Below are 24,354 nucleotides of genomic sequence, written 5' to 3' on the forward strand. Positions count from 1 at the left end.
GCAGTGTATATATACAGGAGGAGTGGTACTGTGCAGTGTATATATATACAGGAGGAGTGGTACTGTGCAGTGTATATATACAGGAGGAGTGGTACTGTGCAGTGTATATATACAGGAGGAGTGGTACTGTGCAGTGTATATATACAGGAGGAGTGGTACTGTGCAGTGTATATATACAGGACAGGAGGAGTGGTACTGTGCAGTGTATATATACAGGAGGAGTGGTACTGTGCAGTGTATACAGGACAGGAGGAGTGGTACTGTGCAGTGTATACAGGACAGGAGGAGCGGTACTGTGCAGTGTATATATACAGGAGGAGTGGTGCTGTGCAGTGTATATATACAGGACAGGAGGAATGGTACTGTGTAGTGTATATATACAGGAAGAGTGGTACTGTGTAGTGTATATATACAGGAGGAGTGGTACTGTGCAGTGTATATATACAGGAGGAGTGGTACTGTGCAGTGTATATATACAGGAGGAGTGGTACTGTGCAGTGTATATATACAGGAGGAGTGGTACTGTGCAGTGTATATATACAGGAGGAGTGGTACTGTGCAGTGTATATATACAGGAGGAGTGGTACTGTGCAGTGTATATATACAGGAGGAGTGGTACTGTGCAGTGTATATATACAGGAGGAGTGGTACTGTGCAGTGTATATATACAGGAGGAGTGGTACTGTGCAGTGTATATATACAGGAGGAGTGGTACTGTGCAGTGTATATATACAGGAGGAGTGGTACTGTGCAGTGTATATATACAGGAGGAGTGGTACTGTGCAGTGTATATATACAGGAGGAGTGGTACTGTGCAGTGTATATATACAGGAGGAGTGGTACTGTGCAGTGTATATATACAGGAGGAGTGGTACTGTGCAGTGTATACAGGACAGGAGGAGCGGTACTGTGCAGTGTATATATACAGGAGGAGTGGTACTGTGCAGTGTATATATACAGGAGGAGTGGTACTGTGCAGTGTATATATACAGGAGGAGCGGTGCTGTGCAGTGTATATATACAGGACAGGAGGAATGGTACTGTGTAGTGTATATATACAGGAGGAGTGGTACTGTGCAGTATATATACAGGACAGGAGGAGTGGTACTGTGTAGTGTATATATACAGGAGGAGTGGTACTGTGCAGTGTATATATACAGGACAGGAGGAGTGGTACTGTGCAGTGTATATATACAGGAGGAGCGGTGCTGTGCAGTGTATATATACAGGACAGGAGGAATGGTACTGTGTAGTGTATATATACAGGAGGAGTGGTACTGTGCAGTGTATATATACAGGAGGAGCGGTGCTGTGCAGTGTATATATACAGGACAGGAGGAATGGTACTGTGTAGTGTATATATACAGGAGGAGTGGTACTGTGCAGTGTATATATACAGGACAGGAGGAGCGGTGCTGTGCAGTGTATATATACAGGACAGGAGGAATGGTACTGTGCTGTGTAGTGTATATATACAGGAGGAGTGGTACTGTGCAGTGTATATATACAGGACAGGAGGAGTGGTACTGTGCAGTGTATATATACAGGACAGGAGGAGTGGTACTGTGCAGTGTATATATACAGTACAGGAGGAGTGGTACTGTGCAGTGTATATATACAGGAGGAACGGTACTGTGCAGTGTATATATACAGGAGGAGCGGTACTGTGCAGTGTATATATACAGGACAGGAGGAATGGTACTGTGCAGTGTATATATACAGGAGGAGTGGTACTGTGGGTACTGTGTATCGTGTTCATTTTTCCATGCTTTTTGCCAGTGTCTCATGGTGTCTTTCTCTCTTTTAGGCCTCTTATGCCACCGGGCAGAGTGCATCTGCGGCCACTCTGGTGTACCCTCAGGCTCCGCAGACGATGAGTACACAGCCACAGTCCCGTACCCCAGTGAGTACTTGTCCTCTCTCCTGAGATCTTGCTGTGATCAGTGCCCCTTGTAGATGAGTAGGTCTGTGCGCCTGCTGGCATATTGTGCCCTTACTCAGTCACTCCTACACCCCATCTGCTCATTGCTGTGGGTGAGGAGCGCCCCCTGCAGTCTCTTGCTGTCTAAGCTTAGGATTCCTCTGTGCAGGAAATTCTGGCTTTTATGTAATTCTCGTAGGGCTTGTGGGGTCTGCGGCAGCGGTAATTCCTCATGGGTTTCCTGATTATGTGACCTGAGCACTAATCCACAGGACTAGTAAATCGGGCAATCTGCCGTCTCGCTGGGTGAATATAGAGATGATCCGGTGGCTGGCACGGTGTGGTCCGGATGGTGCTAGGTCACTGAGCATGTCGTCTGAACTGTTGGGTGTGTAGGTTGTGACACCATGGTTCCTGTCCCATGGGCCTTGGCTTTTCCTCTGCATCTTTAGCCTGTGTGTCTGTCCCTCCACTTTGTGATTGTCTTTTCGCTCCTTTCTATAGTTTGCAGCTGGACCTCGACCAACACATCACCAGGTACCGTAACTTTCACCACCCTTGTCAGACCCCACTTGTCGCCCGTCACTGACAAACCTCTTAATGTGCATTGTGGTTAATGGGACTCTGCCAAAGGTTTAACCGTTTAGAAACCACCCATCAGCTTAGGAGAAATACCAGCACTGGAGTCGTCAGGTGAAGGCTGTAGGGCGTCGGAGGTGTCAGGTGGGGGCTGAGGTGTAGCGGATGCGACAGATGGGGTCTGTAGGGTAGCAGAGGCAGCAGGTGTGAGCTGTAGGGTAGTGGAGGCAACAGGTGTGGGCTGTAGGGTAGCGGAGGCATCAAGTGGGGTTTGTAGGGTAGCAGAGGTATCGAGTGGGGTTTGAAGGGTAGCAGAGGCATCGGGTGGGGTCTGTAGGGTAGAGGAGGCATTGGGTGGGGTCTGTAGGGTAGCGGAGGCATCGGGTGGGGTCTGTAGGGTAGCAGAGGCATCGGGTGGGGGCTGTAGGGTAGCAGAGTCATCGGGTGGGGGCTGTAGGGTAGTGCAGGCATCGGGTGGGGTCTGTAGGGTAGCAGGCTTGAGCTGTAGGGTAGCGTAGGCGTTGGGTGGGGTCTGTAGGGTAGCGGAGGCATCGAGTGGGGTCTGTGGGGTGGCGGAGGCCTCGGATGGGGTCTGTAGGGTAGTGGAGGCATAGAGTGGGCTCTGTAGGGTAGAGGATGCACTAGGTGGGGGCTGTAGGATAGCACTGGCGTCAGATGTGAACTGCAGGGTAGCAGAGGTGTCGGTTGAGGTCTGTAGGGTAGCGGAGGCATCGAGTGGGGTCTGTAAGGTAGTAGATGCATCGAGTGGGGTCTATAGGGTAGCGAAGACGTCTGGTGTGAGCTGTAGGGTAGCAAAGGCTTCGGATGGGGGCTGTTGGGTAGCAGAGGCGTTAGGCGTGAGCTGTAGGGTAGCGGAGGCATCGGGTGGGGACTGTAGAGTAGCGGAGGTGTCGGGTGAGGTCTGTAGGGTAGCAAATGCATCGGATGGGGGCTGTTGGGTAGCTGAGGCGGTGGGTAGGGGTTGTAGGGTAGCGGAGGCATTGGATGGGGGCTGTAGGATAGCGAAGCCGTCGGGTGTGAGCTGTAGGGTAGCGGAGGTGTCAGATGAGGTCTGTAGGGTAGCGAAGGCGTCGAGTGGGGTCTGTAGGGTAGTGGAGGCGTCGGGTGGGGTCTGTAGGGTAGCAGAGGTGTCGTGTAAGCTGTAGGGTAGCAGAGGCATCTGGTGAGGTCTGTAGGGTAGCGGAGGCATCGAGTGGGGTCTGTAGGGTAGCGGAGGTGTCAGGTGTGATCTGTAGGGTAGCGGAGTCATCGGGTGGCTGTAGGGTAGCTGCAGGTGACTGGAGCACTGCTCGGGAGGGGAGTTCTGCGGGTGACACCAGAGCGCTGGTCGGGAGGGGAGTTCTGCGGGTGACACCAGAGCGCTGGTCGGGAGGGGAGTCCTGCGGGTGACACCAGAGCGCTGGTCGGGAGGGGAGTCCTGCGGGTGACACCAGAGCGCTGGTCGGGAGGGGAGTTCTGCGGGTGACACCAGAGCGCTGGTCGGGAGGGGAGTCCTGCGGGTGACACCAGAGCGCTGGTCGGGAGGGGAGTCCTGCGGGTGACACCAGAGCGCTGCTCAGGAGGGGGGAGCCTGTGTGATCACATGTTACTGACCTCTCTGTCCTGTCTCATTGGTTTCTGCTGCTTTCATTTATTCAAGGGAGGATTCAGGCCCATTCAGGTAATTGTCTAATATCCTGTATGTGTGCACAGCGTGCGGAGAGCGGTCCTCACAGGCGTTGCAGCTGTGCACACATGACTTAATCTTCTCTCCATAGAGCGCCTCCATAGAGCACCTCCATATAACACCTCCATAGAGCGCCTCCACATGACACTTCCATAGTGCGCCTCCATATGACACCTCCATAGAGCGCCTCCATATAACACCTCCATAGGGCGCCTCCACATGACACCTCCATAGAGCGCCTCCACATGACACTTCCATAGTGCGCCTCCATATGACGCCTCCATAGAGCACCTCCATAGAGCACCTCCATAGAGCGCCTCCATATAACACCTCCATAGAGCGCCTCCGTATGACACTTCCATAGAGCACCTCCATATAACACCTCCATAGAGCGCCTCCGTATGACACTTCCATAGAGCGCCTCCATATAACACCTCCATAGAGCGCCTCCGTATGACACTTCCATAGAGCGCCTCCATATGACACCTCCATAGAGCGCCTCCATATGGCACCTCCATAGAGCGCCTCTGTACACCGCCTCCATACAACACCATCATTATCGCCTCCATCGTGTCTTTTCTTCTCCTCTTCTCACACCAGAGCTGCAGCACTTCAAACAGCCAGCACAATGGACGGCTCAGCATATGTTGTGCAGGACCTCAAATGGAGACCCCGTTGCAGTCTATGTTCTTATTGTTCTACTCCCCTGGAGACGTCCCCCTATCTCGCAACAGTGTGTGTGTGTGCGGCTCTGGATGTGTGTGTATCATGGTTCACGGGGAGGATGCCTTTATCATCCCCACCACCATTTGTCATGAACCAGGGTTGTTTGGTTGCCCCTGGTTCTTTCTGAAGGGGATTTGTCTATATCCCACTTCCCAGTTCCGGTTTGGACCTTGCAGTTCTCTGGCGCCCCCTTAACCTCAGGTCAGACCGGGTACTGCACCTAGGATAATTAGTCGCCAGAAAGGCTGCCTTACTTTGTACTGGCTAATGGGCACACTGCAGCGAGGGCGATAAAACTACTCCCACTCAGGCGGGAACAAATTCAGGTGCCACCCACTCCGATTTAATTATTAACGGGTCCGGAGCCAACCCAGATTAGTAGCGTAATTCACTTCAGAGGACGTGACCGTACATTATAGAGCAGGGAGAGACAAGCTAATAATTTTATATTTTACTCCAAAAAAGGTAGTCAGTGTTTACAGTTGTATAAAAAGATATTATAAAGTAGACAAGTATCGTATGTACAGTACAATTACAAATAAAATGGGATTAAAGTTGAAAGAACACTTACATTTCGTTCAGATCATTTCATCTCCTGGCTGCCCATGTGCTCAGGGGGACACATCAAGATGCATCACACATCTGTATAGCAGCTAGACGCCGGACAAAAGACACGTGAAGACTGCTGCTTCACTCACTTATTTCCCAGTCTAAAACCAAAGCACTCCCTCGGTGGTGACCTCACTCAGGGGCTGAATCCTCCCCTTTCTTAGAGCTGTGACCGACCATTTTTATACATAGCTCGCTGTATGAACCTCGTATTCGAACGTCACCATGATCAGGATGTGCACCACGTTGGGGGGAATATTTTAAGTGTAAACATGGTGCAGATACATGACCCGCTTACAGAGAAACTCACTCCTTGCAATCGTTGGGTTTAGCTCCTAGCGATTTCCGTGAGCTATAGATCTATCGTTGGACATCCATAATATATAATCCTTATATCTTTTATATCTCTAGCCTGGATCGGTGCCAATATACATAACCTTAAAAGAACAAGAGTCCCATGCTTGCTGTACCAGTTTTGGCCAGTATCAGGTGGGAGGGGGGAGTGAGGAGTTTTATACAGAGTCTGGTTTTCGCAGCACCAAGCCATAAACATTCCGCTGGGAGGGGGGAAATGAGGGGTTTAAGATTACACAGGCAGGCAGAGGCTGAAGGAGAAAAGCAGTTTCTTCCTCAGGCGAAGGGGGCTGTCGTCACCCATAGGCATGCGTCTGAAAAGCCATGGACCTTTTTGGTATGTACTCAAATATGGCATATTCATAATATCGTGACAGTGTGTGTGTGCGGCTCTGGGTGGGTGTGTGTGTGTGTCTGTGTGTGTGGCTCAGGATTATGTATGTGTGTGTGTGTGCGGCTCTGGGTGGGTGAGTGTGTCTGTGTGTGGCTCTGCATGTGTGTGTGGCACTGGGTGTGTATGTGTGTGCGGCTCTGGGTGTGCATGTGTGTGCGGCTCTGGGTGTGTGTGTGTCTCTGGAGGTGTGTGCTGCTCTGGATGTGTGTGTGTGTCTCTGTGTGGGTGTGTGTGCATGCGTGGGGCTCTGGGGGTGTGTGGGTGGCTCTGGGTGTGTATGTGTGTGCGGTTCTGGGTGTGTGCGGCTCTAGATGTGTGTGTGTGTGTCTCCGGGTGTGTGTGCATGCGTGGGGGTGTGTGGGTGGCTCTGTGTGGGTGGCTCTGGGTGTGTGTGTGCGGCTCTGGGTGTGTATGTGTGTGCGGCTCTGGGTGTGTGAGGCTCTGGATGTGTGTGTGTCTGTGTGTGTGCATGCATTGGGCTCTGGGGGGGTGTGTCTGTGTGTGTGGCACTGGGTGTGTATGTGTGTGCGGCTCTGGGTGTGTGTGTGTCTCTCTGGAGGTGTGTGCGGCTCTGGATATGTGTGTGTGCGGCTCTGGGTGTGTGTTTCTGGAGGTGTGTGCGGCTCTGGATGTGTGTGTCGGTGTGTGTGTGTGCATGCGTGGGGCTCTGGAGGGGGGTGTGTCTGTGTGTGGCTCTGGATGTGTGTGTCTCTGTATGTGGGTGTGTGTGTGCATGCGTGGGGTTCTGGGGTGTGTGTGTGTGTCTCTGGAGGTGTGTGCGGCTCTGGGTGTGTGTGTCTCTGTATGGGTGTGTGTGTGCATGCGTGGGGCTCTGGAGGGGGGTGTGTATGTGTGTGCGGCTCTGGGTGTGTGAGGCTCTGGATGTGTGTGTGTCTGTGTGTGTGCATGCATTGGGTTCTGGGGGGGTGTGTCTGTGTGTGCGGCTCTGGGTGTGTCTCTCTGGAGGTGTGTGCGGCTCTGGATATGTGTGTGTGCGGCTCTGGGTGTGTGTTTCTGGAGGTGTGTGCGGCTCTGGATGTGTGTGTCGGTGTGTGTGTGTGCATGCGTGGGGCTCTGGAGGGGGGTGTGTCTGTGTATGGCTCTGGATGTGTGTGTCTCTGCATGTGGGTGTGTGTGTGCATGCGTGGGGTTCTGGGGTGTGTGTGTGTGTCTCTGGAGGTGTGTGCGGCTCTGGGTGTGTGTGTATCTGTGTGTGTGCATATCTGTGTGTCTGTGTGTTTGGCTCTGGATGTGTGTGTGTTTCTGCGTGCGCAGCGCTTGCTCGGACAGCTGCTGTGTGGTATTTTCCTTTATGGCAGTTGCCCCTCATTTTCTCACTCTCAGTCCTGTATACATAGTGGGTACGGAAAGTATTCAGAACCCTTTACATTTTTCACTTTGTTTGATTGCAGCCATTTGGTAAATTCAGGAAAGTTCATTTTTCTCATTAATGTTCACTCTGCCCCCCATCTTCACTGAAAAAAACAGAAATGTAGAGATTTTTGCAAGTTTAATAAAAAAGAAAAACTGAAATATCCCATGGTCATAAGTCTTCAGCCCCTTTGCTCAGACACTCATATGTAAGTCCCATGCTGTCCATTTCCTTGTGATCCTCCTTGAGATGGTTCTTCTCCTTCATTGGAGTCCAGCTGTGTGTAATTACACTGATAGGACTTGATTTGGAGCGGCGCACACCTGTCTATATAAGACCTCACAGCTCACAGTGCATGTCAGACCAAAGGAGGATCATGAGGCCAAAGGAACCGACCAAGGAGCTCAGAGACAGAATTGTGGCAAGGCACAGACCTGGCCAAGGTTACAACAGAATTTCTACAGTACTCAAGGTTCCTAAGAGCACAGTGGCCTCCATAATCCTTACATGGAAGAAGTTTGGGACCACCAGAAGTCTTCCTAGACCTGGCCGTCCAGCCAAACTGAGCAATCGTGGGAGAAGAGCCTTGGTGAGAGGTAAAGAAGATCCCCAAGATCACTGTGGCTGAGCCCCAGAGATGCAGTAGGGAGATGGGAGAAAGTTCCACAAAGTCAACTATCACTGCAGCCTCCACCAGTCGGGCCTTTATGGCAGAGTGGCGCGATGGAAGCCTCTCCTCAGTGCAAGACATATGAAAGCCCCCATAGAGTTTACTAAAAACCACATGAAGGACTCCCAGACTATGAGAAATAAGATTCTCTGGTCTGATGAGATGAAGATAGACCTTTTTGGTGATATTTCTAAGCGGTATGTGTGGAGAAAACCAGGCACTGCTCATCACCTGCCTAATACAATCCCCACAGTGAAGCATGGTGGTGGCAGCATCATGCTATGGGGTGTTTTTCAGCTGCAGGGACAGGACGACTGGTTGCCATTGAAGGAAACATGAATGCGGCCAAGTACAGAGATATCCTGGATGAAAACCTCTTCCAGAGTGCTCTGGGCCTCAGACTTGGCCAAAGGTTCACCTTCCAACAAGACAATGACCCTAAGCACACAGCTAAAATAACAAAGGAGCGGCTTCAGAACAACTCTGTGACCATTCCTGACCGGCCTGGCCAGAGCCCTGACCTAAACCCAATGGAGCATCTCTGGAGAGACCTGAAAATGGCGTCCACCAACGTTCACCATCCAACCTGACGGAACTGGAGAGGATCTGCAAGGAAGAATGGCCGAGGATCCCCAAATCCAGGGGGGAAAAACTTGTCTCATCATTCCCAAGAAGACTCCTGGCTGTACTAGCTCAAAAGGGGCTTCTACTCAATACTGAGCAAAGGGGCTGAAGACTTATGAGCATGGGATATTTCAGCTTTTCTTTTTTAATAAATTTGCAAAAATGTTCTACATTTCTGTCTTTTTCAGTGAAGATGGGGTGCAGAGTGCACATTAATGAGAAAAAATGAACGTTATTGAATTTACCAAATGGCTACAATGAAACAGTGAAAAATTTAAAGGGGTCTGAAGACTTTCTGCACCCACTGTATGAGGTGCCGTGTACTCGGGGGTCTCGCCATCACTCACCTCTTGCTGCTCGCAGTACTCCCGTGGTGGCTCCTCAGTGTCGGCGGTGTCTCCTCCGGTCTGGTGGTCTCTGTGGGTTGTGTGTGCAGCTGATTATGGCCTTATTATTACCCTCCGGTCTTCTTGCCCGCTCCTCCATGCTGGCTCTCGCTCACTTCTTGCCCGCTCCTCCATGCTGGCTCTCGCTCACTTCTTCTCCGCTCCTCCATGCTGGCTCTCGCTCACTTCTTGCCCGCTCCTCCATGTTGGCTCTCGCTCACTTCTTGCCCGCTCCTCCATGCTGGCTCTCGCTCACTTCTTGTCCGCTCCTCCATGCTGGCTCTCGCTCACTTCTTGTCCGCTCCTCCATGCTGGCTCTCGCTCACTTCTTGTCTGCTCCTCCATGTTGGCTCTCGCTCACTTCTTGCCCGCTCCTCCATGCTGGCTCTCGCTCACTTCTTGCCCGCTCCTCCATGCTGGCTCTCGCTCACTTCTTGTCCGCTCCTCCATGCTGGCTCTCGCTCACTTCTTGTCCGCTCCTCCATGCTGGCTCTCGCTCACTTCTTGTCTGCTCCTCCATGTTGGCTCTCGCTCACTTCTTGCCCGCTCCTCCATGCTGGCTCTCGCTCACTTCTTGCCCGCTCCTCCATGTTGGCTCTCGCTCACTTCTTGCCCGCTCCTCCATGCTGGCTCTCGCTCACTTCTTGTCCGCTCCCCATGCTGGCTCTCGCTCACTTCTTGCCCGCTCCTCCATGCTGGCTCTCGCTCACTTCTTGTCCGCTCCTCCATGCTGGCTCTCGCTCACTTCTTGTCCGCTCCTCCATGTTGGCTCTCGCTCACTTCTTGTCCGCTCCTCCATGCTGGCTCTCGCTCACTTCTTGCCCGCTCCTCCATGCTGGCTCTCGCTCACTTCTTGCCCGCTCCTCCATGCTGGCTCTCGCTCACTTCTTGTCCGCTCCCCATGCTGGCTCTCGCTCACTTCTTGCCCGCTCCTCCATGCTGGCTCTCGCTCACTTCTTGTCCGCTCCTCCATGCTGGCTCTCGCTCACTTCTTGTCCGCTCCTCCATGTTGGCTCTCGCTCACTTATTGTCCGCTCCTCCATGCTGGCTCTCGCTCACTTCTTGTCCGCTCCTCCATGCTGGCTCTCGCTCACTTCTTGTCCGCTCCTCCATGCTGGCTCTCGCTCACTTCTTGTCCGCTCCTCCATGCTGGCTCTCGCTCACTTCTTGTCTGCTCCTCCATGCTGGCTCTCGCTCACTTCTTGCCTGCTCCTCCATGCTGGCTCTCGCTCACTTCTTGTCCGCTTCTCCATGTTGGCTCTCGCTCACTTCTTGCCTGCTCCTCCATGCTGGCTCTCGCTCACTTCTTGTCTGCTCCTCCATGCTGGCTCTCGCTCACTTCTTGCCCGCTCCTCCATGCTGGCTCTCGCTCACTTCTTGTCCGCTCCTCCATGCTGGCTCTCGCTCACTTCTTGTCTGCTCCTCCATGCTGGCTCTCGCTCACTTCTTGCCCGCTCCTCCATGCTGGCTCTCGCTCACTTCTTGTTCGCTCCTCCATGTTGGCTCTCGCTCACTTCTTCTCCGCTCCTCCATGCTGGCTCTCGCTCACTTCTTGTCCGCTCCTCCATGCTGGCTCTCGCTCACTTGTTGTCTGCTCCTCCATGCTGGCTCTCGCTCACTTCTTGCCCGCTCCTCCATGCTGGCTCTCGCTCACTTCTTGCCTGCTCCTCCATGCTGGCTCTCGCTCACTTCTTGTCCGCTCCTCCATGTTGGCTCTCGCTCACTTCTTGTCCGCTCCTCCATGCTGGCTCTCGCTCACTTCTTGCCCGCTCCTCCATGCTGGCTCTCGGTCACTTCTTGTCCGCTCCTCCATGCTGGCTCTCGCTCACTTCTTGCCCGCTCCTCCATGCTGGCTCTCGCTCACTTCTTGTCCGCTCCTCCATGTTGGCTCTCGCTCACTTCTTGTCCGCTCCTCCATGCTGGCTCTCGCTCACTTCTTGTCCGCTCCTCCATGTTGGCTCTCGCTCACTTCTTGTCCGCTCCTCCATGTTGGCTCTCGCTCACTTCTTGCCTGCTCCTCCATGCTGGCTCTCGCTCACTTCTTGTCCGCTCCTCCATGTTGGCTCTCGCTCACTTCTTGCCCGCTCCTCCATGTTGGCTCTCGCTCACTTCTTGTCCGCTCCTCCATGCTGGCTCTCGCTCACTTCTTGTCCGCTCCTCCATGTTGGCTCTCGCTCACTTCTTGCCTGCTCCTCCATGCTGGCTCTCGCTCACTTCTTGTCTGCTCCTCCATGCTGGCTCTCGCTCACTTCTTGTCCGCTCCTCCATGTTGGCTCTCGCTCACTTCTTGCCTGCTCCTCCATGCTGGCTCTCGCTCACTTCTTGTCTGCTCCTCCATGCTGGCTCTCGCTCACTTCTTGTCCGCTCCTCCATGTTGGCTCTCGCTCACTTCTTGTCTGCTCCTCCATGCTGGCTCTCGCTCACTTCTTGTCCGCTCCTCCATGTTGGCTCTCGCTCACTTCTTGTCTGCTCCTCCATGCTGGCTCTCGCTCACTTCTTGTCTGCTCCTCCATGCTGGCTCTCGCTCACTTCTTGTCCGCTCCTCCATGTTGGCTCTCGCTCACTTCTTGTCTGCTCCTCCATGTTGGCTCTCGCTCACTTCTTGTCCGCTCCTCCATGTTGGCTCTCGCTCACTTCTTGTCTGCTCCTCCATGCTGGCTCTCGCTCACTTCTTGCCTGCTCCTCCATGCTGGCTCTCGCTCACTTCTTGTCTGCTCCTCCATGCTGGCTCTCGCTCACTTCTTGTCCGCTCCTCCATGTTGGCTCTCGCTCACTTCTTGCCTGCTCCTCCATGCTGGCTCTCGCTCACTTCTTGCCCGCTCCTCCACTTCTTGCCCCGTGTTTGAGCTGTTTTTCTCTTTTCTGTGTCAGTTTTTCCAGAGGCCACAGATTCAGCCGCCACGTGCCACCATACAGAACAGCAGCCCCTCCATCCGAACGAGCGCACAGACCCCCGCTGCCGCCGTCTACCAGACCAACCAGCACATCATGATGGTGAATCATCTGCCCATGCCGTACGCGATGCCCCAGGGTCCGCAGTACTGCATCCCCCAGGTACCGCCGCTGCTCAGCAGTGCCTCCTCACCCTCCGCAGTGGACATCATGTTCTGCTCTGTCTCTGCAGTATCGTCACAGCACTCCTCCGTATTTGGGACCCCCTCAGCAGTACCCTGTGCAGCCCCCCGGTCCAAACCCGTTTTATCCAGGCCCGGGACCTGGGGAGTTCCCAGCGCCGTACGGTAAGGACGCCATGGGCTCTCGCCCTGTGTGGACAAGTGAGGCTGGGTTTGCTGAGCTTTTGCTGTCACGTTCCAGGGGCCCCATTTTACCCCAGTCAGCCGGTGTACCAGTCTGCGCCGATCATAGTGCCTACCCAGCAGCCGCAGCAGCCGCCACCGCCCACCAAGAGGGAGAAGAAGACGGTGAGTGTCCGGAAGTGTCTGACCGTGGAGCTTCTGCCAGGGGTCAGTGGGTCACCAGGAATGTTCCTTCACTTCCAGATCCGAATCCGAGACCCCAATCAGGGCGGCAAAGACATCACTGAGGAGATCATGTCAGGGGGAGGAAGTCGGAATCCCACCCCGCCGATCCTGCGGCCCAGCTCCACGCCCACCCCACCTCAGGTAAGGGACGCCCCACCCACGCCGTGCTTACCAATGTCTGCACACGTTATGGGGACAACGTATCTTACAAAGAAAGAGTACGGGCTCATCTGTCTGCAGGACCTGCACTGATCACGGAGGCAGGGGGTCCCGTGTCCCCCATATTAGTGGCGCATGTGCATTGCTCTGCAGAATCTGTGACCTCAGTGCAGCTCCTTGTTACTCCACCAGAACAGTATGCAGAACACCCTGCCACGACTGTGGTGGGCACCGGGCAGCTTAGCATGGAGGGAGGCTGCAGGCCGAGTGCTGCGGGGGGCTGCAGGCCGAGTGCTGCGGGGGGCTGCAGGCCGAGTGCTGCGGGGGGCTGCAGGCCGAGTGCTGCGGGGGGCTGCATCTTGTGGTTCTGTTAACCAGTGGCCCCAATATGTGGACTTGGCCCATGTAGAGTGCAGTGCATTGTGGGAGCTGGTGCCATACACCTGGACGGATAGACAGGATCCAAAGAGCGTACATATCAGAATCAGCCACACGTCTGATGTGTGTGGGGTCCTGATCAGCCGCATGTCTGATGTGTGTGGGGGTCCTGATCAGCCGCGTGTCTGATGTGTGTGGGGTCCTGATCAGCCACACGTCTGATGTGTGTGGGGGTCCTGATCAGCCACACGTCTGATGTGTGTGGGGGTCCTGATCAGCCGCGTGTCTGATGTGTGTGGGGGTCCTGATCAGCCGCGTGTCTGATGTGTGTGGGGGTCCTGATCAGCCACACGTCTGATGTGTGTGGGGTCCTGATCAGCCACACGTCTGATGTGTGTGGGGTCCTGATCAGCCACACGTCTGATGTGTGTGGGGTCCTGATCAGCCACACGTCTGATGTGTGTGGGGTCCTGATCAGCCACACGTCTGATGTGTGTGGGGTCCTGATCAGCCACACGTCTGATATGTGTGGGGGTCCTGATCAGCCGCATGTCTGATGTGTGTGGGGGTCCTGATCAGCCGCATGTCTGATGTGTGTGGGGTCCTGATCAGCCGCATGTCTGATGTGTGTGGGGGTCCTGATCAGCCACACGTCTGATGTGTGTGGGGGTCCTGATCAGCCACACGTCTGATGTGTGTGGGGGTCCTGATCAGCCACACGTCTGATGTGTGTGGGGTCCTGATCAGCCACACGTCTGATGTGTGTGGGGTCCTGATCAGCCACACGTCTGATGTGTGTGGGGGTCCTGATCAGCCGCATGTCTGATGTGTGTGGGGTCCTGATCAGCCGCGTGTCTGATGTGTGTGGGGGTCCTGATCAGCCACACGTCTGATGTGTGTGGGGGTCCTGATCAGCCACACGTCTGATGTGTGTGGGGGTCCTGATCAGCCGCGTGTCTGATGTGTGTGGGGGTCCTGATCAGCCACACGTCTGATGTGTGTGGGGGTCCTGATCAGCCACACGTCTGATGTGTGTGGGGGTCCTGATCAGCCACACGTCTGATGTGTGTGGGGGTCCTGATCAGCCACACGTCTGATGTGTGTGGGGTCCTGATCAGCCACACGTCTGATGTGTGTGGGGTCCTGATCAGCCACACGTCTGATGTGTGTGGGGGTCCTGATCAGCCGCATGTCTGATGTGTGTGGGGTCCTGATCAGCCGCGTGTCTGATGTGTGTGGGGGTCCTGATCAGCCACACGTCTGATGTGTGTGGGGGTCCTGATCAGCCACACGTCTGATGTGTGTGGGGGTCCTGATCAGCCGCGTGTCTGATGTGTGTGGGGGTCCTGATCAGCCACACGTCTGATGTGTGTGGGGGTCCTGATCAGCCACACGTCTGATGTGTGTGGGGTCCTGATCAGCCACACGTCTGATGTGTGTGGGGTCCTGATCAGCCACACGTCTGATATGTGTGGGGGTCCTGATCAGCCGCATGTCTGATGTGTGTGGGGTCCTGATCAGCCGCATGTCTGATGTGTGTGGGGTCCTGATCAGCCGCATGTCTGATGTGTGTGGGGGTCCTGATCAGCCACACGTCTGATGTGTGTGGGGGTCCTGATCAGCCACACGTCTGATGTGTGTGGGGGTCCTGATCAGCCACACGTCTGATGTGTGTGGGGGTCCTGGAGCATGGCAGTAGGGCTGATGATCTGATGTGGGGCTTAGGGCAGAAATATCCACAGGGTTCATGTCACGTTGTAGATGTTCATGATAGATAGTCAATGATGGAGAGCTTGTGGGAACCAGTCCGGTCTCATCATAGTGTCAGCTCTTGTGTCACACAATGTTCTTAAGTCTTTGTCAGACTCCTCTAATTGTAACGTCTTTCTCTTTCCTTCTTTTTATCTGTTTCCTTTTTTTCTCACCTTAAATTTACTTGAATTGACACCTTTTTTTCTTTCTGATTTGTGCTTGGTTTTTGCTTCACCCTCTTCCCATCCCCTCCTCCCTCCATCTTCTCTCCCCGTCCCGTCCTCCCTCCATCTTCTCTCCCCATCCCCTCCTCCCTCTGTCTTCTCTTCCCGTCTCGTCCTCCCTCTGTCTTCTCTCTCCGTCCCGTCCTCCCTCCGTCTCGTCCTCCCTCTGTCTTCTCTCTCCGTCCCGTCCTCCCTCCGTCTTCTCTCTCCGTCCCGTCCTCCCTCCGTCTTCTCTCTCCGTCCCGTCCTCCCTCCGTCTTCGCTCTCCGTCCCGTCCTCCCTCCGTCTTCTCTCTCCGTCCCGTCTTCTCTCTCCGTCCCGTCCTCCCTCCGTCTTCTCTCTCCGTCTCGTCCTCCCTCCGTCTTCTCTCTCCGTCCCGTCCTCCCTCCGTCTTCTCTCTCCGTCTCGTCCTCCCTCTGTCTTCTCTCTCCGTCCCGTCCTCCCTCCGTCTTCTCTCTCCGTCCCGTCCTCCCTCCGTCTTCGCTCTCCGTCCCGTCCTCCCTCCGTCTTCTCTCTCTGTCCCGTCCTCCCTCCGTCTTCTCTCCCCATCCCGTCCTCCCTCCGTCTTCTCTCTCCGTCCCGTCCTCCCTCCGTCTTCTCTCTCCGTCCCGTCCTCCCTCCGTCTTCTCTCTCCGTCCCGTCCTCCCTCCGTCTTCTCTCTCCGTCCCGTCCTCCCTCCGTCTTCTCTCTCCGTCCCGTCCTCCCTCCGTCTTCTCTCTCCGTCCCGTCCTCCCTCTGTCTTCTCTCTCCGTCCCATCCTCCCTCTGTCTTCTCTTCCCGTCCTGTCCTCCCTCCGTCTACTCTGCCCCGTTCCGTCTACTCTGCCCCGTTCCGTCTACTCTGCCCCGCTCCGTCTACTCTGCCCCGCTCCGTCTACTCTGCCCCGCTCCGTCTACTCTGCCCCGCTCCGTCTCCTCTGCCCCGTTCCGTCTCTTCTGCCCCGTTCCGTCTCCTCTGCCCCGTTCCGTCTCCTCTGCCCCGTTCCGTCTCCTCTGCCCCCGTTCCGTCTCCTCTGCCCCCGTTCCGTCTCCTCTGCCCCCGTTCCGTCTCCTCTGCCCCCGTTCCGTCTCCTCTGCCCCCGTTCCGTCTCCTCTGCCCCCGTTCCGTCTCCTCTGCCCCCGTTCGGTCTCCTCTGCCCCCGTTCGGTCTCCTCTGCCCCCGTTCCGTCTACTCTGCCCCCGTTCCGTCTACTCTGCCCCCGCTCCGTCTACTCTGCCCCCGCTCCGTCTACTCTGCCCCCGCTCCGTCTACTCTGCCCCGCTCCGTCTACTCTGCCCCGCTCCGTCTACTCTGCCCCGCTCCGTCTCCTCTGCCCCGTTCCGTCTCCTCTGCCCCGTTCCGTCTCCTCTGCCCCGTTCCGTCTCCTCTGCCCCGTTCCGTCTCCTCTGCCCTGTTCCGTCTCCTCTGCCCCCGTTCCGTCTCCTCTGCCCCCGTTCCGTCTCCTCTGCCCCCGTTCCGTCTACTCTGCCCCCGCTCCGTCTACTCTGCCCCCGCTCCGTCTACTCTGCCCCCGCTCCGTCTACTCTGCCCCGCTCCGTCTACTCTGCCCCGCTCCGTCTACTCTGCCCCGCTCCGTCTACTCTGCCCCCGTTCCGTCTACTCTGCCCCGCTCCGTCTCCTCTGCCCCGTTCCGTCTCCTCTGCCCCTTTCCGTCTCCTCTGCCCCCGCTCCGTCTACTCTGCCCCGCTCCGTCTACTCTGCCCCGCTCCGTCTACTCTGCCCCGCTCCGTCTCCTCTGCCCCGTTCCGTCTCCTCTGCCCCGTTCCGTCTCCTCTGCCCCGTTCCGTCTCCTCTGCCCCGTTCCGTCTCCTCTGCCCCGTTCCGTCTCCTCTGCCCCCGTTCCGTCTCCTCTGCCCCCGTTCCGTCTCCTCTGCCCCCGTTCCGTCTCCTCTGCCCCCGTTCCGTCTACTCTGCCCCCGCTCCGTCTACTCTGCCCCCGCTCCGTCTACTCTGCCCCCGCTCCGTCTACTCTGCCCCCGCTCCGTCTACTCTGCCCCGCTCCGTCTACTCTGCCCCGCTCCGTCTACTCTGCCCCGCTCCGTCTCCTCTGCCCCGCTCCGTCTCCTCTGCCCCGTTCCGTCTCCTCTGCCCCGTTCCGTCTCCTCTGCCCCGTTCCGTCTCCTCTGCCCCCGTTCCGTCTACTCTGCCCCCGTTCCATCTACTCTGCCCCGTTCCGTCTTTTCTTCCCGTCCTGTCCTCCCTCCATCTTCTCTCCCCGTCCCATCTTCCCTCCGTCTACTCTGCCCCGTTCCGTCTCCTCTGCCCCCGTTCCGTCTCCTCTGCCCCCGTTCCGTCTCCTCTGCCCCCGTTCCGTCTCCTCTGCCCCCGTTCCGTCTCCTCTGCCCCCGTTCCGTCTCCTCTGCCCCCGTTCCGTCTACTCTGCCCCGTTCCGTCTACTCTGCCCCGTTCCGTCTACTCTGCTGCATCCCGTCCTCCATGATCTGCTGTCACCTTCTGACCCTTTTCATAATTGGGTTTTTCCGTTGTGCTATCTGGCTCACTGTTTCTCCCCGTTTTGCTAGTTTTTTTGTTCACGCGCTCATTATCACCCTCTTTTGTACTTCAAATCCCAGCAGCTTCACAACCCGGCTCCTGAGCACAGTCCAGTGGTGTATGGGACTGTGGAGAGCCCCCATCTCACTGCCGCCCGGGAGCACAAAGCAGGTAGGATCCCCCCGACCTTCATAACATGCACCTAATGTGTAATGCCAGGAGGATCTAACACAGGACAGACGGTGGCTAACTCAGGATCACTAAAGTATGTACACAGCAGAATAGTGAGTGCAGCTCTGGGGTATAATACAGGAGGTAACTCAGGATCAGCAGAATAGTGAGTGCAGCTCTGGAGTATAATACAGGAGGTAACTCAGGATCAGTAATGTAATGTATGTACACAGTGACTGCACCAGCAGAATAGTGAGTGCAGCTCTGGAGTATAATACAGGAGGTAACTCAGGATCAGTAATGTAATGTATGTACACAGTGACTGCACCAGCAGAATAGTGAGTGCAGCTCTGGAGTATAATACAGGATGTAACTGAGGATCAGTAATGTAATGTATGTACACAGTGACTGCACCAGCAGAATAGTGAGTGCAGCTCTGGAGTATAATACAGGATGTAACTCAGGATCAGTAATGTAATGTATGTACACAGTGACTGCACCAGCAGAATAGTGAGTGCAGCTCTGGGGTATAATACAGGGGGTAACTCAGGATCAGTAATGTAATGTATGTACACAGTGACTGCACCAGCAGAATAGTGAGTGCAGCTCTGGCGTATAATACAGGAGGTAACTCAGGATCAGTAATGTAATGTATGTACACAGTGACTGCACCAGCAGAATAGTGAGTGCAGCTCTGGCGTATAATACAGGAGGTAACTCAGGATCAGTAATGTATGCACACAGTGACTGCACCAGCAGAATAGTGAGTGCAGCTCTGGCGTATAATACAGGATGTAACTCAGGATCAGTAATGTAATGTATGTACACAGTGACTGCACCAGCAGAATAGTGAGTGCAGCTCTGGAGTATAATACAGGAGGTAACTCAGGATCAGTAATGTAATGTATGTACACAGTGACTGCACCAGCAGAATAGTGAGTGCAGCTCTGGGGTATAATACAGGATGTAACTCAGGATCAGTAATGTAATGTATGTACACAGTGACTGCTCCAGCAGAATATTGAGTGCAGCTCTGGAGTATAATACAGGATGTAACTCAGGATCAGTAATGTAATGTGCACAGTGACTGCACCAGCAGAATAGTGAGTGCAGCTCTGGAGTATAATACAGGATGTAATTCAGGATCAGTAATGTAATGTATGTACACAGTGACTGCACCAGCAGAATAGTGAGTGCAGCTCTGGGGTATAATACAGGATGTAACTCAGGATCAGTCATGTAATGTATGTACACAGTGACTGCACCAGCAGAATAGTGAGTGCAGCTCTGGAGTATAATACAGGATGTAACTCAGGATCAGTAATGTAATGTATGTACACAGTGACTGCACCAGCAGAATAGTGAGTGCAGCTCTGGAGTATAATACAGGATGTAACTCAGGATCAGTAATGTATGTACACAGTGACTGCACCAGCAGAATAGTGAGTGCAGCTCTGGAGTATAATACAGGATGTAACTCAGGATCAGTAATGTAATGTATGTACACAGTGACTGCACCAGCAGAATAGTGAGTGCAGCTCTGGGGTATAATACAGGATGTAACTCAGGATCAGTAATGTATGTACACAGTGACTGCACCAGCAGAATAGTGAGTGCAGCTCTGGAGTATAATACAGGATGTAACTCAGGATCAGTAATGTATGTACACAGTGACTGCACCAGCAGAATAGTGAGTGCAGCTCTGGAGTATAATACAGGATGTAACTCAGGGTCAGTCATGTAATGTATGTACACAGTGACTGCACCAGCAGAATAGTGAGTGCAGCTCTGGAGTATAATACAGGATGTAACTCAGGATCAGTAATGTAATGTATGTACACAGTGACTGCACCAGCAGAATAGTGAGTGCAGCTCTGGGGTATAATACAGGATGTAACTCAGGATCAGTAATGTATGTACACAGTGACTGCACCAGCAGAATAGTGAGTGCAGCTCTGGAGTATAATACAGGATGTAACTCAGGATCAGTAATGTATGTACACAGTGACTGCTCCAGCAGAATAGTGAGTGCAGCTCTGGGGTATAATACAGGATGTAACTCAGGATCAGTAATGTAATGTATGTACACAGTGACTGCACCAGCAGAATAGTGAGTGAAGCTCTGGAGTATAATACAGAAGGTAACTCAGGATCAGTAATGTAATGTATGTACACAGTGACTGCACCAGCAGAATAGTGAGTGCAGCTCTGAGGTATAATACAGGAGGTAACTCAGGATCAGTAATGTAATGTATGTACACAGTGACTGCACCAGCAGAATAGTGAGTGCAGCTCTGGAGTATAATACAGGATGTAACTCAGGATCAGTAATGTAATGTATACAGTGACTGCACCAGCAGAATAGTGAGTGCAGCTCTGGAGTATAATACAGGATGTAACTCAGGATCAGTAATGTATGTACACAGTGACTGCACCAGCAGAATAGTGAGTGCAGCTCTGGAGTATAATACAGGAGGTAACTCAGGATCAGTAATGTAATGTATGTACACAGTGACTGCACCAGCAGAATAGTGAGTGCAGCTCTGAGGTATAATACAGGAGGTAACTCAGGATCAGTAATGTAATGTATGTACACAGTGACTGCACCAGCAGAATAGTGAGTGCAGCTCTGGAGTATAATACAGGATGTAACTCAGGATCAGTAAGGTTTTGTATGTAGACAGTGACTGCACCAGCAGAATAGTGAGTGCAGCTCTGGAGTATAATACAGGATGTAACTCAGGATCAGTAATGTAATGTATACAGTGACTGCACCAGCAGAATAGTGAGTGCAGCTCTGGAGTATAATACAGGAGGTAACTCAGGATCAGTAAGGTTTTGTATGTAGACAGTGACTGCGCCAGCAGAATAGTGAGTGCAGCTCTGGGGTATAATACAGGATGTAACTCAGGATCAGTAATGTAATGTATGTACACAGTGACTGCACCAGCAGAATAGTGAGTGCAGCTCTGGAGTATAATACAGGATGTAACTCAGGATCAGTAATGTAATGTATACAGTGACTGCACCAGCAGAATAGTGAGTGCAGCTCTGGAGTATAATACAGGATGTAACTCAGGATCAGTAATGTAATGTAGACAGTGACTGCACCAGCAGAATAGTGAGTGCAGCTCTGGAGCATAGTACAGGATCAGTCAGGCTTTGTATGCAGACAGTGATGTTTGGTGATGGGACGCCCGGCTGGAGCTGTAGTTTTGTCTCCATATTGTCAGTCCCCAGTTGATAACTTTTGACTCTTGTGTTTTCTGTAGAAGAGAATCCCATACCGGAGCCCACCCTGAAAGCTTCTCCTCCTGCCCTCCTCCGCCTGAAGCCCACCGACCATGGCAGTTGTGCAGTGCTGGAGGCGATGCCAGACCCCGTACCGTCAGACTCCAGGCCAGAGCCCCTGCAGACGTCGGGCCCATTACCTGCCCCGGTGGTGGTGGCCCCCGCAGTGGCCCCAGCTTTTCCCGGCCTCCTGGAGGACGGTGATGTTGCGTCGCTGGAGTCTGCCCTTCTTGGTGAAGCCGCCGCTGTCTCCGATGATGAGGAGGATCTATGCAAGGATCCGCGGGCGCTTCCCGCAGCTGCTGACCCCCCGGCGACTGCTCTGGAAATGAACGGCATAAGCTATGGACTTCTGACAACTGACAACTCTGTGGGCGAGGAAGGAACAGATGCCCCCGAGCTGGCGCCCCCCACAGACCTGAGCATAGAATGCACCTCTCCAAACGTGCCTGTGTCATCACTACAGTCAGACTCGCCCCCTCCCCCGCTCATTGCCGCTGCTCAGTGCACCACTAAAACCTCCCCCCCCGCTGCCGTTCTGCCAGCCGCGGGCCCCGAGCACATGGAGGGGCAGGAGGGCCCCCGGACGGCCCTTGTGGACGGGGCCACAGACTCTGCAGACATTGGACTGGTGGAGGACGACTCTGAGCTGGAAACCAGCGTCACACTTCTCAGCTTCAGCTCCAGGAGGAGTCCTGTGGAAGGTGAGCGGCCGCCCGGAGCTGTACTCGTCGCCTCCCCGTATTATGGAGCGCAGCTCCGGGCGCATTGCTCTGCAGCGTGCTGCGTACACCAAACAGTCCGGGAGGTAGGACGATGCAGAGCAGAATTGTGATTGCAGCTTTGGAAGTAAAGGTACCTTCACACTGAGCAACTTTTGAACGATAACGATAGCGATCCGTGACGTTGCAGCGTCCTGGCTAGCGATCTCGTTGTGTTTGATACGCAGCAGCGATCAGGATCCTGCTGTGCCATCGTTGGTCGGAGCTAGAAGTCCAGAACTTTATTTCGTCGCTGGATCTCCCGCTGACATCGCTGGATCGGCGTGTGTGACGCTGATCCAGCGATGTGTTCACCTGTAACCAGGGTAAATATCAGGTTACTAAGTGCAGGGCCGCGCTTAGTAACCCGATATTTACCCTGGTTACCATCGTAAAAGTAAAAAAAAACAAACCCACTACATACTTACATTCTGGTGTCTGTCACGTCCCCCGCCGTCAGCTTCCCACACTGACTGTGAGCGCCGGCCGTAAAGCAGAGCACAGCGGTGACGTCACTGCTGTGCTGTGCTTTACGGCCGGCGCTGACACAGTGCAGGGAAGGTGACGCCGGGGGACGTGACAGACACCAGAATGTTTGTTTTTTTAACATTTACAATTGTAACCAAGGTAAACATCGGGTTACTAAGCGCGGCCCTGCACTTAGTAACCCAATCTTTACCCTGGTTACCCAGGGACTTCGGGTCGTATCAGGTCGTATCGCTGGTCGTGATCGTTGGTAAATCGTTTAGTGTAACGGTACCTTTACAGGAGTAAGATAAAGATCAATAGATGGTTCTCCTATTGACTCTATGGTGATGGGGCATGTTGTCCTGAGACTACCTGCTGGGGGTTGTAGTCTGGACTGCCGCGACATGAAGATGGTTCAGCGTCTGATGGTGACTCGGGGCGACTCGACCTCGATGAGACATTCTCAGTGTCATCACTTACCCGTGTGCTCTCTGAGATTGCAGCTCTGGGGGAGAGCGGATCCTGCGCTCTGCGGATGGCGCCCAGAGATCTGCCCATAGCGCGAGGCGGCGCCGAGCTCAGGCTCTACCCAGTGCTGCCCCGCTTGTCTCCTGGATTCAGTGCTCCTCCACTTGTCTCCTGGGTTCAGTGCTTCTCCGCTTGTCTCCTGGGTTCAGTGCTTCTCCACTTGTCTCCTGGGTTCAGTGCTTCTCCGCTTGTCTCCTGGGTTCAGTGCTTCTCCGCTTGTCTCCTGGGTTCAGTGCTTCTCCACTTGTCTCCTGGGTTCAGTGCTTCTCCGCTTGTCTCCTGGGTTCAGTGCTTCTCCACTTGTCTCCTGGGTTCAGTGCTTCTCCACTTGTCTCCTGGGTTCAGTGCTTCTCCGCTTGTCTCCTGGGTTCAGTGCTTCTCCGCTTGTCTCCTGGAGGCTGACGCTCCCTCTCTTGTCTCCTGGGTGCAGTGCTCCCCCTCTTGTCTCCTGGGGGCTGACGCTCCCCCTCTTGTCTCCTGGGGGCTGACGCTCCTCCTCTTGTCTCCTGGGGGCTGACGCTCCCCCTCTTGTCTCCTGGGGGCTGACGCTCCCCCTCTTGTCTCCTGGGGGCTGACGCTCCCTCTCTTGTCTCCTGGGTGCAGTGCTCCCCCTCTTGTCTCCTGGGGGCTGACGCTCCCCCTCTTGTCTCCTGGGGGCTGACGCTCCCCCTCTTGTCTCCTGGGGGCTGACGCTCCCCCTCTTGTCTCCTGGAGGCTGACGCTCCCCCTCTTGTCTCCTGGAGGCTGACGCTCCCCCTCTTGTCTCCTGGGGGCTGACGCTCCCCCTCTTGTCTCCTGGGGGCTGACGCTCCCCCTCTTGTCTCCTGGGGGCTGACGCTCCCCCTCTTGTCTCCTGGGGGCTGACGCTCCCCCTCTTGTCTCCTGGAGGCTGACGCTCCTCCTCTTGTCTCCTGGGGGCTGACGCTCCTCCTCTTGTCTCCTGGGGGCTGACGCTCCCCCTCTTGTCTCCTGGAGGCTGACGCTCCTCCTCTTGTCTCCTGGGGGCTGACGCTCCTCCTCTTGTCTCCTGGGGGCTGACGCTCCCCCTCTTGTCTCCTGGGGGCTGACGCTCCCCCTCTTGTCTCCTGGGGGCTGATGCTCCCCCTCTTGTCTCCTGGAGGCTGACGCTCCTCCTCTTGTCTCCTGGGGGCTGACGCTCCCCCTCTTGTCTCCTGGGGGCAGTGCTCCCCCTCTTGTCTCCTGGAGGCTGACGCTCCTCCTCTTGTCTCCTGGAGGCTGACGCTCCTCCTCTTGTCTCCTGGGGGCTGACGCTCCTCCTCTTGTCTCCTGGGGGCTGACGCTCCTCCTCTTGTCTCCTGGAGGCT

The 24,354-nt window shown here is 54.6% G+C and overlaps 1 protein-coding gene across 4 annotated transcripts in view; it reads left to right on the top strand.

Moving 5' to 3' along the window:
- The window catches only part of EIF4G3 (eukaryotic translation initiation factor 4 gamma 3), a 134,919-nt gene that overhangs the window by 92,438 nt on the left and 18,127 nt on the right, over window positions 1–24,354 (top strand). The window contains exons 4-11 of one of the 4 annotated variants that reach the window (XM_069741980.1): window positions 1,808–1,903; window positions 2,426–2,458; window positions 12,194–12,376; window positions 12,447–12,561; window positions 12,638–12,744; window positions 12,823–12,945; window positions 17,891–17,981; window positions 21,254–21,976. In XM_069741980.1, the coding sequence (XP_069598081.1) occupies window positions 1,808–1,903; window positions 2,426–2,458; window positions 12,194–12,376; window positions 12,447–12,561; window positions 12,638–12,744; window positions 12,823–12,945; window positions 17,891–17,981; window positions 21,254–21,976 (1,471 nt within the window). Of the gene's footprint in view, window positions 1–1,807; window positions 1,904–2,425; window positions 2,459–12,193; window positions 12,377–12,446; window positions 12,562–12,637; window positions 12,745–12,822; window positions 12,946–17,890; window positions 17,982–21,253; window positions 21,977–24,354 lie in introns of those variants that run through there. The other 3 variants (XM_069741979.1, XM_069741977.1, XM_069741978.1) reach the window with 3 other exon arrangements.

Source organism: Ranitomeya imitator, chromosome 10, assembly GCF_032444005.1.
Source record: "Ranitomeya imitator isolate aRanImi1 chromosome 10, aRanImi1.pri, whole genome shotgun sequence".
NCBI lineage: Eukaryota > Metazoa > Chordata > Amphibia > Anura > Dendrobatidae > Ranitomeya > Ranitomeya imitator.